Source organism: Strongylocentrotus purpuratus, unplaced genomic scaffold (assembly GCF_000002235.5).
Source record: "Strongylocentrotus purpuratus isolate Spur 01 unplaced genomic scaffold, Spur_5.0 spur5_scaffold_9, whole genome shotgun sequence".
NCBI lineage: Eukaryota > Metazoa > Echinodermata > Echinoidea > Camarodonta > Strongylocentrotidae > Strongylocentrotus > Strongylocentrotus purpuratus.
Window position 1 is genome coordinate 776909 of NW_022145615.1, and position 17583 is coordinate 794491.

At 36.2% G+C, this 17583-nt stretch overlaps 1 protein-coding gene across 1 annotated transcript; it reads left to right on the plus strand.

Moving 5' to 3' along the window:
- The first annotated feature begins 2360 nt into the window (after window positions 1-2360).
- On the plus strand, window positions 2361-15522 carry LOC575515 (myogenesis-regulating glycosidase). The gene is made up of 2 exons (XM_775912.4): window positions 2361-2540; window positions 3666-15522. Exons 1-2 carry the CDS (start codon window positions 2498-2500, stop codon window positions 5807-5809), a joined length of 2187 nt encoding a protein of 728 aa, XP_781005.3. The 5' UTR covers window positions 2361-2497; the 3' UTR covers window positions 5810-15522.
- The last annotated feature ends 2061 nt before the right edge of the window (window positions 15523-17583 follow it).

The window sequence follows — 17583 nt, forward strand, 5'->3', positions numbered from 1 at the left end:
AAGGCCCATGCATGACGCGACGATCTTCCACTTTCTAGCTATATCCTCCTTGCTTGGAACATTTAATTGATGACAAAAGTTTGAACTCCAACCCACTCGAATTGTGTATGACTTGAATTCATGACACGACTGCAGCTTTGTAAAATATATTTCAAAAAGTGAAGTACTGGGTAAAGTAGCTATGAAAATAAAAAACTTTTTTCCAAAGACCGTAGGCTATGAAAATTCAAAGACAATCACAATAGGCTATAATAGATCAAACCAAAACGGCCGGACTAGATTTACATGTAACTGAATGAGTGGATACTCTAAGGATCTACTTTAGTAGTTTGTTCTGAATTTTAGAGGATATGTATATCAAAGATTAAAATAATAGACAATTTAATAAAGTTATATATATCAGAACAAAATAGATGTATTCATGAAATCTAGCCATGTCTGAACAGATCAGCAAGTTTGATGAGTGAATAATACACTATAGCTGGCTATATATATATATATATATATATATATATATATATATATATACAAAAATTATCTTCACTTTGTTTTTGCAAATAAAAAGCATAACATATAATCATTATTTTGGTTTATCTTTCATCTTTAATTTCTATGTTTACAGCATTTATAGGATTTCATTTCCACTTTCTACAAGCTGACACATTAGGGATGAACTATTATGCTGGCTGTAAGTTACGGAAATATATTCGGGAAGAAGTGGATTTCAGCTGCAATCATATTAATATATTGGTGGACCTCCGACCAGACATTTCCCCCTCAGAGTATTGATGAAAATGTTTGGTAGGAAATTGAGATATAACAGATCCCTAACTGTGTCCTTAACTTTGAAATGAAAACATACTTGAGTCTATAGGTGATGTAATTAAGAATAATATTTTGAAAAGATCTTCCATCTAATGGACACAAAGCATCTATTTCTGTTGATGCAAATGATTTTAACAGGAAATCAAACTTCTTTGTCGTTTTACCCTAGAAGGTTCCGTTGTCTTTATACAAAAGTTAATCGCTATTTTCAAGAAAATAAAGATGTTTTGGGCCAATTTGAGAGGAGGCCTTTTTATTTTCCATCAAACTATAAACGAGAATCAAACTCATAACTTTCATTTGAGAATTACGACACATAAAATATGGGGTCCCTCTTGCCAGGCGTGTAGCCTCCTCCTCCCCCCCCCCCCAAAAAAAAAAGCACAAGAAGAACAAAAAAAAAGAGATGTGCATGAGTTAAAGGGGAAAGGAATAAAATGAACGATAGAATTAAGAGAGGTGCGAGAGCATGAGAATTGCATTTCTTTTAAAAGAATAATGGGTTAACTACACAGTTTATAAAACGGCGAGATAATTTACTACTGGTGAAGTACCAGACCATCGTCTTTTTGTTCATTGTGCATGCAGCTCCAAAGCACGCACAACTTCTCGAGACGTGACAGATCACTTTTCTCTAACTTCTAACCAATCAGAAGGCCTCGCCTTTTTTTTCCAGGAACTTCCGGTGTCAAAATGTGCCAAAATAATGTGGTTCTCAAATTGCAAAAGATCCCTACTCTTGGAGCTGGAGGGGGAAGGAGAAAGCAATTTTATTCCATATTACTCCAGTAAGAGCTTGAAAATGCGCCTAATGAGGTTCTAAAAGTTGCAAATGCTTCCTACTCAGGGAGGCGGGGTCTGACCCCGTTCCCAGGTGACGTGACCCGCCTGGTCGCTACGCTCCCTCGACGCTGACGCCTCGTTCCATCGTTTTTCGTATATTTCACCCCATGCGATTTGTCCCCCCGATTAGAAATTCCTGAATCTGCCAGAGTTCTATCATGCATATATTTTTCAACCTCTACATTTAAAAATGTATCATGACCTGAGAATTATAAACTGGATCATTACAGGGGCGTTCATTGGGGTGTTAGAACAAACAAAAAACACCCCCAAAACACACAGAAAGGATCATCAGATTTTCAAATTCATTTGTCGATAGGCACTAAAAAATGATGATTTTGCTGATATAAAACAAATCTGATATTAGGGATCGAACCACGCCCCAGGACCACACCCCACCCTAGTCTGCAAGCACAAACCCTGGTCAGTCGTAAAAGTGAGTCTGCACTATAAGACTACCATAGACCATGTACTGTAGCTGCTCCTGATACAACCATGTTGTTGTTGTTGTTTTAGTTTTAAGGGCGTGTTGGGCCTTCTCTCAAGGCACAACGATTTGTTGATAAAGTGTTAAATTAGGGTCTGCGCTTGCAGACTACCCCGCCGCCGCGCTCCCTTTGCAGATTGGAGTTGTTATCACTACAAGTATTCACTCCTTAATAAGCGCGCGCAGTGCAGTACACACATCATAATCATGTGTCTTATCACTTCGCCGGGGGAGGATCTCGAAAATTTATTTTCGCAGCTGAGAAAACCTTTGCTCTCTGACGTGAGATGGTGATATAATATTGATTTATGTTCCATATATTGTGCCAAGACAGGTTTTGTCATGATGGATGGGCAGTCAGAAAACCAAAGTACAAAAAAGCGAGGTAAGACTTCTTATAATTTAAATGGGTAATGAATAGTAGATATAAAGGAAGAGACAGTGAAGAGACAGTCTGTGTCGACTGTCGGCTCGGCGCGCGCTCGGAGCAGGTCAGGCCAGGTACAGGTCCCGCCGGTGCCTTGGGCTTGGCCCATGCAAGAGACGATAGAGACCGGTTTACTAACTGTAGATCTATATATTTTATTCAATTTCTATGCATAAATTTTGAACAAAGGTTGTTTTTGATAACCTAGTAATTGTATTAAAACATAGACTTCTACCAAAAATTGATGAAATCTTCATCAATTGTTCAAATAATGATCATAGACTAGTCTAATTTAAAAAATGTTGGGTTTCTTACCTCACCTGTTTCGTGTCAGTTTTCTTATCGTTTTTGGAGTGTTTCCCCTAACAACACAGACTTGAAATATACATTTTCTCACAGGATTCACGGCAAACTGCTGCACGATACAATTGCATACCGTACCGACGTTGGGGGTGCGGGCGCGTGTGAAGTTAGTGACCGTAATGATGAATTGCTTAAACTAAAGTTAGATTAACTTAATGATTTTGTATACATTATTGGGCACGTATTTGTTGCAATATCGAAATCACACTTTCTTTTCTAGTTATGATCCTATTATTCTTGCTCATTCCTTCAATTTTTTTTCCAATTATATGTCTTCTTCACATTATAAGTCTTTAAAAAAAATCAGACATGATAAAAGATAAAAGATGAAACATTAGTGGAATGTAAATTTATTTCTTGTTCACTTTCATTTAATCATTGTTTTCTCTTTTGTACTTTTCTATGAAATGATTTTGTAGATGGTTCTGTAATGGGGACATATTTGATTTTTATTCTTTATTTACTCTACAAATGATTTCTTTTGATTTGAAGCTTGAATTAAATATTTCAGACGCTCATTTTTACTCTGTGTTGAATGTGTTCACATTGAAAAAATGTGTTTTATTTAGTCTTTCATCCTGCTAGAATAATCTATTCTTATATATTAATGATACTATTCTTTCATTGCCAGAAATGTACATGCATAATTGTGGTAGAAGTCGTGACAGCATGATTAACGACCTTCATGTGTTTTATTTCCTTCACATTGATCAATTGCAGGAATGACCAGATTTCAAGTAGACGAAGTCCAAGAGAGTAATAATGGTAATGGTCATTCCCTGGTCAATCTTGATGAGGTCAAGACTTCATGTGATGATGGTATGACACCAGTGGACCTTCGTAGCAGAACAAACTCTGTTGTAGACCCAGCCGTAGTGGACATTAGCCATCCGATCAAGGCTTTGAAGATACCAAGAGAACTCTGGCTAAAGATCTTTGTTGTCCTACTGTTTGTTTTGATCGTCATTGGTACTACCTGTATTCTCCTATTCTATTCGGAACCACCTCTACATTACAAGGTTGGGAGACTACTATTCTATGTGGACACTAAAACTGTACGAGTCAGCTACAGAGGAAGTAACTATACGCACAGCTCTGTTGGGTTAAATTTACCGCTTGTTACTCCTTCGACCTGTGCGGCAACCACAGACAGGAGACTGTGTTTAGAATGGAGAGAGTACGGCCAGCTGGAGATCGATTGGTTAGAGTTGGACAACATGGATTGTTATGAATTTGCATGGACGGCCATCCATCAGGAGGTTCTTCACAAAGATTGCTTTTCATTCCAGAATGCACACTGGTATGGTGGAGCAGTCATTGCAAATCAGCAGTGGCCCATCGAGGTGGATGATATGCCATCTCAGCCGTTCTTATCTGGAGATGGGTCGTCACCTTTCGGACCAGTCTTGGAACGCTACTGGTTATCATCAAACGGATTGGGATTGAGAGTCAATGATTCTGTGTTTATCTCAATGAGCATGGATAGTGAGAGACAGGAGATGTGTCTGGAGTCTGGTCAATATGACATCTCCGTTCGTTCCAATACGAGTGAGTATTCTGTTTTGCAGTATACAATGTGTCTTGCTTCAGACCTGACAGCGGTTCACAGGAACATGAGTGATAAGTTTATTGTGAGAACTAAGAACACTCCAGATAGCAATGTGATCACAAACCCAACTTGGACCGTAGCTACACCAGCAGACAAAGCTTTATGGAATGATTCATCGTTAATTACCACTGCCAACACCCTTCACAATCTAGGATATACCTCAGGCTTATTTGAGATCCCATCATCGTATGAAGCAGTAGAAGGAGACCTTGTGTTTGATGGTAATCGCTTTAGAGATGTCTCCACAACCATGACAAGAATCCAAGATCTGGGATTCACAACAGCTGTCCAAGTTACGCCATACGTCAGCACCCAGTCGAAGAGCTTTGTGGAGGGTGTGAGTAGCGGGTATTGGGTAAATGACCCTCGGGATCTAGTCCCGGGGCTTACTAAGTGGGGGGACAATGTAGGAGCTGCCCTTGATGTGTCCAGCAGCAGTGCCGTCCAGTGGTTTAAAAGCAAACTCAAGTCCATTCGAGCGAGTGGTGTGGATGCTTTCACCTTTGATTATGGACAAGCAAGTTACTTACCTGTTGGCTTCCAAGTAGAGAACACACTTGAGATTCCAGATGAATATGCTACCAGGTATGCTATTATTGCCAGTGAGATGGCATCACCATTAGTTAGATGTGTATATCAGTGTCAAAACATTCCATTAGTTGCAGAGTTAATTACAAAGGACCCTACTTGGGATGGGGAGAATGGTCTGAAAACCATTATCCCAACAGCTCTGACAATGGGTCTTCAAGGCTACCCATATTTTATGCCAGATTTAAAATTCATGGAGGATGGGTGTGCCCAGCCTCAAGATTGTCTCCCATCCAAAGAGCTCTTCATACGGTACATCGAGCTCACTGCTTTTCTCCCTGCTATGCATATACCCACTATATTATCAGAGTACGATGAGGAGACCAGAAGCATCGTCCAAAAATGGGTGAAATTTCATCGAGATGAGATCGCTCAACTGGTCCTGGACCTCGCTCAAGAGTTCTCCCAGAAAGGTGATCCTGTCATCAGACCCCTGTGGTGGTCAGCTCCCACCGATACAGTTGCTTTTAGGATCAACTCCCAGTTCATGGTTGGTGATGATCTTCTGGTTGCGCCCATCTTGGATCAGGGTGCTACCCAGAGACATGTGTATCTTCCGGCAGGTACTTGGGTAGACAAGTCAAAACAACAGCTATCTGGAGAACAGTGGTTGAATGATGTTAGTGTTTTATTGGGTGATGTGGCATATTACAGGAGGGTACAGTGATACACCATTACCGGTACAACATTTTGCTTCAGTTCAATTTCTGTAAGGTCCACACAAATGCAGTGAAAATGTGTTTAAAGGCTGCTCAAAAGAAACAAGAGAAATGGTCCTTGTACATGTACATGTAGGCTGGTAGTCTTAATGTACAGGTTCCTTTGATAAACAGATTTCAATGATAAATCTTGTTCTAGTGAAACTAAATAAAGATGATCCTTACAGACAGATGGTCTTTTTGCACAGGTGTTTCCTGAAAACAGTTTTATTTTGGTAGTAAATCATCAAATTTGAGTATTATTCGTACAACATACTTGCATGTTCAGTATATTACATCTCTTTACTCTCAACTTTCAACTATTGTTTTACCATGTGATCTTTAAACTGACTCAAGATATGTACTGTTCCTATATAAATGTTATATATTTACATAAATTAAAGAAAAGAAATAATAGAATAGAAATAGGCTGAATACTTAAATATAGTATACATGTATATTGTAGACCATATTATGTTTCAGTACATTCCTATTGAAAATTCCTTGAATGTTGTGCCACTTGAAAATTATTGGTGAAATGCAATTCTTTTGTTCAGTACTACAGGTCTGTGTACATGTATAAAGAAGAATAAATTGATCAATGTCAAGGAACAGATTTGTCGTTGCCAGATAGTTAGAATTTTCACCTTAGTCTGAAGGCATGGGTGAATTCAACCTGTTGCAATCCTTACTCCAATGAAAAAGTATATCTACTATTAAATAAAAAGCCATATGGCACAGACTGAAAGCTGCAGTGGCCCATGCATCATGATATCTGAAGAATAATACTCAAAATGTATATTGCATAGGGTTATTCACTACCCCCCCCCCCCTCCCACCCTCACCCCCAATGTACTGAAACAGAAGGATCTTTAGGGGACAAGTATTTGGTTGAATATGGAAATAGCCTTTCATGAAGAAGAATGTGTGGAGGTGCATATAAGGTTGATATCCTGCTATTGTTAAATTTGGCCCATGATATCTGTGCTACACTGTATGCATTTTAAAAGACCTCTCGCACAATATAGCTATCTTTTAATACATTTGTTTATGAATTCTGTGAAACTGCCTAGAGCTATGTATACATTGTTTTAGGGTAGACCAATGAACTTGAAAGCCGTACTGCATTTGTGATATACATGTTTTTGTCTTTATTTCTTGTGAGTCAGCAATGCATTTCTGTTTGAATCATGCATGATAGAAGCTTTGAGGTATAGGTAATGGGCTCACATCCTGTTTCGCAAGATAACATGATTAGATTCTAAACTTAGTTGTGTGGCATGAATGATGGCATCCACTTAGTCAAATGTGAAATAAAAATAAGTACAGGAATTTCAGCTTCACAATGATGTGTAATAGAATTAACATTCACATATACACTGTATGCTGGTACATGTATGTCTTTGTACCAAGATCTGCGGTACATACCCGTAAATTTAATCACTTTCAATGGAAAATAAAAAATGTATTGAAGCAGATCCATCATAATGTATCCTAAAATTGATTTTTAGACAAATATCCATGAATAATAATCACAACTCTGAGTAGTCTATGCTCTGAAAGATAAATGTGTGCACATGAGGTATCCTAGCCATTATGCTGCCACAGACGTGATGTACCACTGTCAGCCAAAACTGGTCACTATTATTCTAGTTCAGTGCTGCCATGTAGATTTACAAGTATTTCATATTGAACTTTGAGAAGAAAAAGACAGATTTGTAAAATAGTAGTTTCTGTGTCATTGTGTTGTACATGTACATTCACCCGGGATGTTAGATGAGAAGGAATGGTTCTCTCAACAAATACTGATTTAGTAAAAAATACTGATATATTGGCAGCTAACTGCACCTTATACTTTGAGTAGGCCTCCAGACTGTGGATAGCTGTTGAAAATATCAGATGAATATTGTTAGAGGCATATGGTACCTGTCACAAATTTGCAAAAAAATGAGTCAGAAATAATGTGATGTGTATGCTTCATATGTACCGGTAATGTAACGCATGATGTATCACACATGATTCCAGTTATAAATTCTTAGCCAGTGTTATGTGGTTTACAATTTTGTTCTTCTCTTTACCTCTTCAGAGGGACTTGTTCCATTTCAAAATACATATGTGGTTTACAATACTTTTGTACTTAATGTTGGCATTGTTGGGGCACATATGATTCTTTTCATATTTCCTTGTAAAAAGATAAAAAGTTATATGTACATTAGGTCAACTTTCATAAAGATGTTTTTATCAACTATGTTACTTTTGTTTGCAAAAGCTTATTTATTCATATTAGTTTTGGTGCTTAACATTGATTCTGTTGAACATTAAAATAAGAATGTTTTATTTTATAGACATGTTTTAATACACATTGTTGGCAGCAATGTAGAAGAACTGTTGAATGCAGACAATGTGTAGAACCTATTTTCACATACTTTGTCAAGGAATGATTTTCCTCTCTTCCAGGAAGAAATGGGGGAAGTGACATCTTAACCTTTTACGGTTTTAAAGACAGGAACACATTAACTCTCAAAATATAGCTCCCTTACACATATCTTTCTAAAAACGAAAATTCCTTCCTTTTTTTGAGGGGATGGATACATGCAAATGAAATGCAATGTATGTATTGTAATTTGTAAACACATACTGCATGCACTTATTGTTAGCACAGACTCTCTTTTTCTCAGCAAATTTATTCATCCTGTTTATCTTCATCATTCAAAATCATTGCCTTCTGTTCTGCATTTTTGCCATAGTAAGCAGTTTCATATAAGTTGGACTTTGTATGTCACAGGAATATGTTCCTTCTGCATTATGTATTCTTCTACACTGCTACTTTGTCAAGATCTAAATGATACTTGACAGGAAATATGGGCCCATTTATCGGGTAAAGTGATTAATGTAGCTTCATGAAAGCATGTAGCGGGTCGAAGCAAATGAATGTAATCAATTGGATTATTTATTTGATGGATGACTTCTGTGTGGAGTAGTGATCTGTAATAAACAAGGATACTGTATACCTATCTTCAATGTATAGAAGCTATAGGGGACTATAGGGGCACAAAGGTGTGTAGGAATACAATTGATACACTCTGCATGTAAAGCATGTAACAGCTTGTTCAGATGTGTTACTGTAAACCAATGCGAAAATACCCCACCACTGTTTTTTTCTGTGTAAAATGAAAGGCTACTTTGCGCAACAAAATTCACTGAGTTCTGTGTTATAATATTTTAGCTACATGTACATGTATGTGAAGTATATAACACTTTATATCATCATTCTAAAAATACATCACAGTTTTGTTGCAGCGTTTCAGAATGGAAAAGAGTTGGAAAGAGCCAAAGTGAGTCCAAGAAATTAGAAATATGAAGGTTAGAAAAATGATGTAATATGTAACAGGAGGGTATTCACCCCTCTATGTTGTTTTGTATACCAGAGCAGTCCTTCAAAGTGGCATTGCTTCTTTCATATCCTTCCTCATCAGAAAGAGAGAATGACAAAACTCATCAATTATTCCCACCTTTCCCCATACCCTCAACCTAGTCTACAAGCTCAGACTCTAAGTTGACACTTTAACACAATTCCTAAAGCCTTGAGCAGAGCTTAGATCTGCCAGTCTCTGGCCGGTCAGGAACTGTCAAAGTACAGAGCCTACTTTAGTCTCTTATTGCAGACCCTGTTATGCACAACACCTAACAAGGGATTTTAGACCGCAAACTCCCAACAACTTTCTCTTTCCAATACAATGAGCTTGTCACCACATCGTGGCTAGGCTATGGTACATACACCGAAGTGTGTGGGTTGATGACTGCTGCAATGATACCCAATACTCTAACGATAGGTGCTAGAAGCTTAAAGGTACTGATGATATACAGAGATACAGACTCTGAAGCCAGTCGGCACGACTCGGCAGCTGAATAAATAAAAGATTGGTTATCAGTGATTGGTTATCATTAGTCATGTATATTTGCACTTAACATGTTTAATACATGTTTGATATATATATTTCAAGGTGATACCAAGTTACCAACTCATTATATTGCTCTTCTCTACATGCATGTGTTTAATTCTCGATTGATCATAATTCTTTCCCAATTTTCCCAGTTTTTCCCCAATCATTTCCTACATATTTTGAAGAAAAATTGGTGAATTTAGAATGATCTTGTGTAAAAAATATCTTAAACACAATCATTTTGCTTGTTGCCCAGTGTCACTGACTGCATAGACGACGGCTCACAAAGACAAGGGCCTCCCCTATTTCTATGAATTTGATGATACATGACATTTAAGTTAAGCAGTTTAAAGCTTAGACCATAAATTGGGCTTTGCTGTCAAGGAACTTAACCCATTGCATACCAAGCTCACGCAGGGACAGTGTTGACTCAAGCCAGGGTTCATATGGAAAGTGTGTGTTTACTGTGTTATATCAAAATCAAATTGCATCCAATAAGTTAAGATATGATTTTCATAGAGAGGTCCCTGACATCTCCATGGTTTATCAAGGTTGATTTATGCCATAGCATTGAGATAATTTTTTTCTTCTGAGATACATACAATGTACTGCTATTATCTAGTCATGTTTGCCAGAGGTTTGTCCACACACATCACCAGTAGCGGTATTTACTGTATGGGACAGAAAAACTGGATCTGATGTTTCATTGCAAGTGTTTGAAAAATCCATCTACCATTAATGCCCCAGTCCTACTGCCAAATCGACTGCAAAAGGAGTGATAAACCAACATTATTGGTCGTTTACGGTAATGCATGTTTTCTTCACTTTATTGCATATCTGGATCAAGTCGGTCTTGAGATGCGCCTGTTCAGATATACAAAGCAAAACCACAGTGGGTTTGTTATGATGACATAAATGTAATACCCTTCACAAATTCCCATGTTCTGTATCTTATAACACGGATCTCAGTGAATACGTGCAGGTCTTTTGTTGCATGCAGTTGCGATTCATTTTCATGTTAAAATACTGCGGGTTGTTTTTTGCTGACCGTTTATCATGCCATATCTGAACGAACCTTTACTGTGAGAACAAGCTGTAAGATGGAGATGGATATTGGCAGTGTATTACCTCTGATGGCATAATGTGATGTCTTGTTGGGAAACGTCCTTGGTAGACGACACATTGACTTTATCATGCCACATTACTACTGTATGTCAACAGTTCATCGGCACTTAGATGGCACACATGGTATACATTTTGTTGAGCATATATAGGTAACAAAATTGAGAGGGGGGGGGGGGGTGATATATGTATCGGACCCAATAATAAAAATACTAAAGGGTAAAGAGATTATATATTTGAATTCAGATATAGGGGATTTAGTATTATTGGTCCTGACTTGTCCATCTGCCAAACGCTATGCATAATTGAATTGAATTCAAGGACTTTTTCTAAGCAGTTTCATTCATGAATTAAATATGAGAGGTACGCACATGTAACAGTCATTTCCTCACTTATAGTATAGGCCTATATCATTTTCCCCAACTTTGGCTATGCCTGTAACAAATAATTTGATAAGAGGTTGTTGTTTTTATTTATCAAACAGTCAATTATTCATATGTTTTGGTTCAATTATGCTATGATGTGGCATCAAAATTTGTTTCTAAAAGGTTAAACCTATTTTGAGTTACATTTTAGAATATATCATGGCACAAAAGTCAAGAGTCCTATGTAAAGTTTTGACCTTAGTAAATGATGCTGATGATGATATGAGGGCTTTTCAAAAACAATTCTTTCATGAAGCAATGTTACTACATGTATAATGTTCTTCCACTTCAGAATGAGAAGAAGAAACCTTTCCAAATTATTTTTTGCCTTTACAAGAATGAAACCTTCCCTTTAAGCTGAGGTTGTTTGCGCAGTTTATCTTGTCTATAAGTAAGTATAGTGCTACAGTCTCGCTCGCTTGCTGCATTTATTACTGCCAATAGATGACAACTTGCCTGCATTATTCATTAACAGTGTCACGAGGGGAGTTAAGGCGAGAATGGGAGAGCGCTAAGAACCTGCTCTGAATGTTTATGCTTTCATTAGACCATTTGAACATGGTAGGCAAATGTAGCAATCTTATTTCAAATGAAATCTCAATGCATTCAAATTAGGGGATGTTTCTTATCTGGCAATCTACTACATTTTCCACTGTGAAGTGACATAGTGTTTGCACCAGTTGTTGCTAGGTCAGGCAAGCCTTTAACAAGTTTTATGTGAGAATCAAAGGATGCCTATTGATTTAAGATTGATGACAGAGTCATTTTCAACAGATTATTAATGATATCCCGAATTATACAGAATATATATGTTTATCCTTGAATCTACTTAAATTAAAATGAGATCAAGTACATTGATATTTGTAGTAAAGACTCCCTTTGCCAAAACTTAAAACACTGGTTATCAAATCGCATTCTATGATATAATGATTTTGCCAAGCCCTACATGTAGGTAGAAAACTAGATCAATGTACATGTATATTTGTAACGACTTTAATTAAGAGAGATTTAATTGGGGAAGAAAATGTGATATCTGATTGTAAATGTAATAGCTTAACGTTGTGATTAATGTTTACTCGTACACTTTTAACAATATTACAATGTACTTAACAGACAACTAATTGGCTTAAACTCAATTTATTCTGATAAACCAAAACTTGGTCAACATAGCAACAACAAAAATTCCAGTCGATGTCTTTAGAAATTTGGAAAAAACAGTAGACTAGTATTAAAGCTCATGATTAGACATTGTTCAAGTATTTTGTAGTTTCACAGATATCTGGATCAGTAAGACACTGAGTGTTATCTGACGATGCTGGTAGGTGTGAACGTGATCTGATTATGGCATGGTAGCTTCTCACATCTCAAGTGTATAAGGGAGAGGGATGTATTACCGACGAAGAAGAGCTTGTTAACATTGAATCTACCGTATGTCAGATACCTGGCAGTCATGCTGTAACACAAGTAAGAGTGTTATCATCGTTAGACTCAGCACTCCAGGTTTTTATCCAAAAATAAATGTTAAAATATAGGTCTACATGTTGTAATACAATCAAGATTGATACATACCTAGAGATATATCTCTGAGGACTGATACCATCGTTTAGACTAGCTTGGCACTCTAGGCTTTAATCACAAAATATTGAAATGTTATGTACCGTATAGCCCTACATGTTGTAACACAAGTCGAAGTGTTACCATCGTTAGACTTCTTACTCCAGACTTTTCCCCAAAAGAAATATCTTGATGTAAAGGCCGATTAGATCCCACATATCTCTATGAAGTACATGTAGTTGAGGCTTTATACATGTGATCCTATTCTAAAATAGGTTTGTTAAAAGTGCTAGATCCCACCATGGTTTGGTTTAAACACTTGCATACAGTCCGGTGTTTGTGAAATTCCCCCTTCGATCCAGTGTCATGTATTAAGTGTTTGTGAAGCGTCCAACAATTTAAAAAAAAATAAAAAAAATAGCATATTTGTTCATGAGATATATTTTAATTTGTTTAAAAATTATCAATTTATTTGCTATTTTTACTGCAATTTTTCATTCTGTTTTTTTCATTGTACATGTTCACTGTATACATGTATATATGTGTTCAAGAGTGTTTACATGTTGTATGCTCATTGTAGCTGTTGGCAGATTTAATCGTTGCAATCTAATTGAACTTGTTAACGGTGCGGCATAATTTCAATTTAAGCTTGTAACAGGTGCCGTGTTAAAGTCTCATCTATGTAATACCTATGCTCTATATCCACCCACGTATTACATTAACATGTGAGGACCAGCCGGGAGGGTGTTTACCCTGCATGAGTATTATGTTGATCAATGGGATTTTCACTATGAATTTCACTTACACAAATTCCTTTAGAGAAATGATAATTAAAAGAAGTTTTTTGTTTCAATTGTCACCAATTAATATACCTTGCTCTTTTGTATACCATGGTTGTAACCTTTAAGCCTGTGTATTAACAAGGCACATTTCCTGATTTTACGAGGGGGGGGGGGGGGCATGACGTTACTTACTGCTAATGAACAGACAGGTTGTATCATTCAATATTTTGATAAAGAATGATATTTCTCAGTATTCCAGGTAGATAAAGAGCTTTTTAGTTGATCTTTTCCACGAGTTCAAATCTTCTGGAGAAGTTCCTCAGACAATTGTTTTAACTACTGAGAACAGTACTCCCTTGTGTGCTAGAGCAACAATATTCAAAAGAAACAATCCTTGGCAATTTGTTCACATTTCTGGTATTAAAAACAGATGGTAGAATAATTATTTCAAAGGAAACACCGGTAGGTAAACTGTGGTTGGTTATTCTTGAATGTATGTAAATGTTCTCTCTTTTCCTTTTCTCTCATGTATGCACCAGTACACAATAGAAGTACCGGTAGCATATCATCTGTGTCTACCTAGTTATATTCAATGATTTAGGTACAAAGACATGCCCTTTTTATCTTATACTCTAATTAGATTGAAAATATCTGTTCCTTACAATTTGGTCATGGTTGGATGAATATTATCTGTATGGTTATGTAGTCCATATTCAGTTTATTCACAATGTAAGAAAGCATAATCATACAACTCTGTTACTGCTTACATACCGGTAATCAAAAATGGATCTCATGAAGAAAAATTAATTTAGAAGTATATCAAATTATCCATGAATTTGTAGACATTCAAGCACATCTATATTTTGCTTTGGTTTTAATACATGTTTGAATTGTGAAACTGGTCTTTCTATGGTTTACGGAATCACAGATGTCGGAAGTTGATGTAAAAAGTTATTCTCAGATCTTTGTTGACAATATGTTATGTCTATAGTATGCAAGTAGATACTCTATATGGTCAGAGTTTATTAATCTTCTTGCACCATTATATTAGATGTGAAGGTATGTTACAGTGTCCAATACCATATACATGTTACATGCTTTGGTCTGTATTTTGCTTACATGTATTGTGCTTATGTTGTTTGCAAATATTACTTTTGCTCTGTTAAAGAGTGAATGTTACATGTAGTTATGAAATGGATTACAAATTTTAGCAGTATCTTTTTTTCATTCTAAACTCATCATTATCACCATAATCATTGAAATGTATGTGATCATAGATGAATGTATAGAACAGAATTCTAAAAACATAGTTCAGTTCAGTATAAAATAGCAAATTGGGAATAAAAATATATAGAATATGCATCATCTTAATTTGTTTAATAAATTATGGTATTGATGAAATTTCCTTTCTTTTTAACATTTATTGCATGAATTTCCTTTATAGAATGTTAATCAACTCACCTTTTGATTATTCAACTTGACCAAAAAAGATATTAAAGTTTAACCCTGTTTCAATATATATAGTTTCATGTCTAAAATAGAACTAATAGTTTATAATAGATTAGCTAAACAGGAATGTTAGAGGCTGCAATTTGTTTGTTGAGTAAAGTGTAATACCGGATATTTTAGCAGGTTATAATCAGAAAATTATAAGAGTCACAAAACATTTTCAATGTTTAGCTAGATACTTTTTGTCATGGTGCATCACGTTTACCTCAAGTCTCGTAAATAAATATAGAAGTTGTATATTTCTGTTCTTTTTGTAGATAAACATGTATAAATGCTCAATTATATTACAGATTGTATGTGGACAAATATCATGTGAAATAAACCAGATTGCTTTATCTAAAATAAACCTTGTGTATTTTTTTTTCACCGATTGCTTTTACACCACACACACTGACAGAAGTAAAGCAGAATGACAACAGACTAAACAAAATAATGCTTTAGCCCCAATGGGCAAGAATTGACACCAAACTGGTACAAATTACAGACCATTTATTTAAAACCTTAATATTTTGTGTAAATCTGTTCTCTATTCCCAATAAAAGGTAGAACTAATTTGTAGACTATGGGACAGGGGGGGGGGGGGGGGGGGGTAGGAGCATGATGCCAGTTATTCCTGGCCATTTCAGTCTTTCATGCTTCCACGATTTAAGCACGCATGGGGTTCCAAACTGTAGGTTTTGATATGGATATCTGTAGAATTGGTGTGCCTTATAGTCAAGGAAGCACCGATTATGAAAGAGAATGAAAAGAATTCAATATTTAGACCCAAGATGTACTACTTCGCACTACTTGTGTCGGTGAATACTGCACGAGTCCTACAATGTTGTGGTTTAAAAGAAAATTTGATTTTGTATCATTGATCAGAAAAAGGCAGGTGGGCAGTGTCCGATTTTGTTTTGGTGTGCATCTCTTCTCCCTCTCTGCCTCTCCCCATTTCTGTCTCTATCTCTCACTTTTTCTCGCCTCTCTTTGCAACCTCATGCTCTACGCTCTTCATTCTTTGATTTTCCCTTTCCATCTGTCGTTCTTTCTGCCCTTCTCCATTTCATTCTATCACTTCCCTACGGCTACCCCTCCATCCTGTCTTCCCCTTCTTTTCCTTGGAACCTTCTGATCATGTTTTCAAGTACTAGCATTATCATCACCACCATCATCACTTTATTTTCAGTTAAAAATGTTTGATACCTTTAAGGCACCTTGCAGTATCTGGTGTTTTCTTCACAATATCTTCACACTTTTTCAAGAAACACCACCTCATAACTTCCATAGGCAATATTACTGGCATGTATTTTGATACTTTTATCTTCCAATTTATCCCAAATTACTTTGAACTACCGAGACTGAATTTAAAATGTCTTAAACAAATGGCTTCAAATCAAAACCATGTCTCGACACATGGCTTTCCTGTGTGGGTTCAAAATCCAAAATTCAGAGAAACCTTTGCTTCTGCAGGATGACTAATTTCCTTCCTTTTCATGCAATAGAGACAATTATGATTTCATGTTGAAGGGAAGTCTACCCTGATACAAGTATCAAGTTGATTTGAAGAAAAAATGTGAAGAATAAAGGTAAGCAACTTCTGATTCTTGAGTTTTGATAGATCACTACACATTAGAAAACACAGTTATCATCATTTATCACAAGTGGAGATTACCTTTCAAACAAACACTACACAATAAAACAACCATTATCCAATGAAATAAAGGAAGACAATTACTCATAGATGAAGATTTAATTTCCATTTGTTTTTTTGTATTTTTTATTGATTTTTTATTTTAAGGTTTTAATTGGTCTTGCATACATCTCCTGGTATTAATACATCTTAATAACTCCACAGTTCCGAAGAAGAAAAAAAAAAAAAATGGGTTTGTCACATGTTGAACAGTCATGGACCCAATAGAAAACTTAAACAGTGCAACCTCAATGTACAAGCAGTCAACTATATACCATACATATCATACCATTCATGGGCCTTTCAACAATACTTACTTTCCATTACCACAATAAAAGAAAACTACTTTTATTCCTTCCCTTCATCTCAGATGCAATACCAACCATTTTCATTTATCACTACAGCAATCACACCAAAATTAGAGGAAATCATAACATGTGGAAAACAGATAAGAAATTGAGGAACAAGGGAGATTAAAACGATGTAAATTGAAGTTAACTTGCAACTTTGCATGTGCACATTTTTTTATTTTTTTTTGCCCGAAGTTTCTACCCATGTGAGAAATGTACATTTGTAATCCACACACTTAATCACATAGCAGTACTTTGATGTGAGGTAAAAAATCATTAGAGTAAGCTAGGCTTCATCACCAGGCTTTTTGTGAGCAATTGTGGTATTCATAGTACTGTTAGTGGCTCACATAACACATTTAAACCTGTAATTGTACATTTAAAG

Excerpts from the sequence above, each read along its gene's own strand:
- LOC575515 (XM_775912.4), top strand. The coding sequence starts at position 2,498 with ATGATGGATGGGCAGTCAGAAAACCAAAGTACAAAAAAGCGAG. Across the intron at positions 2,541-3,665 it reads CCAAAGTACAAAAAAGCGAG|GAATGACCAGATTTCAAGTA; the intron begins GTAAGACTTCTT and ends GATCAATTGCAG.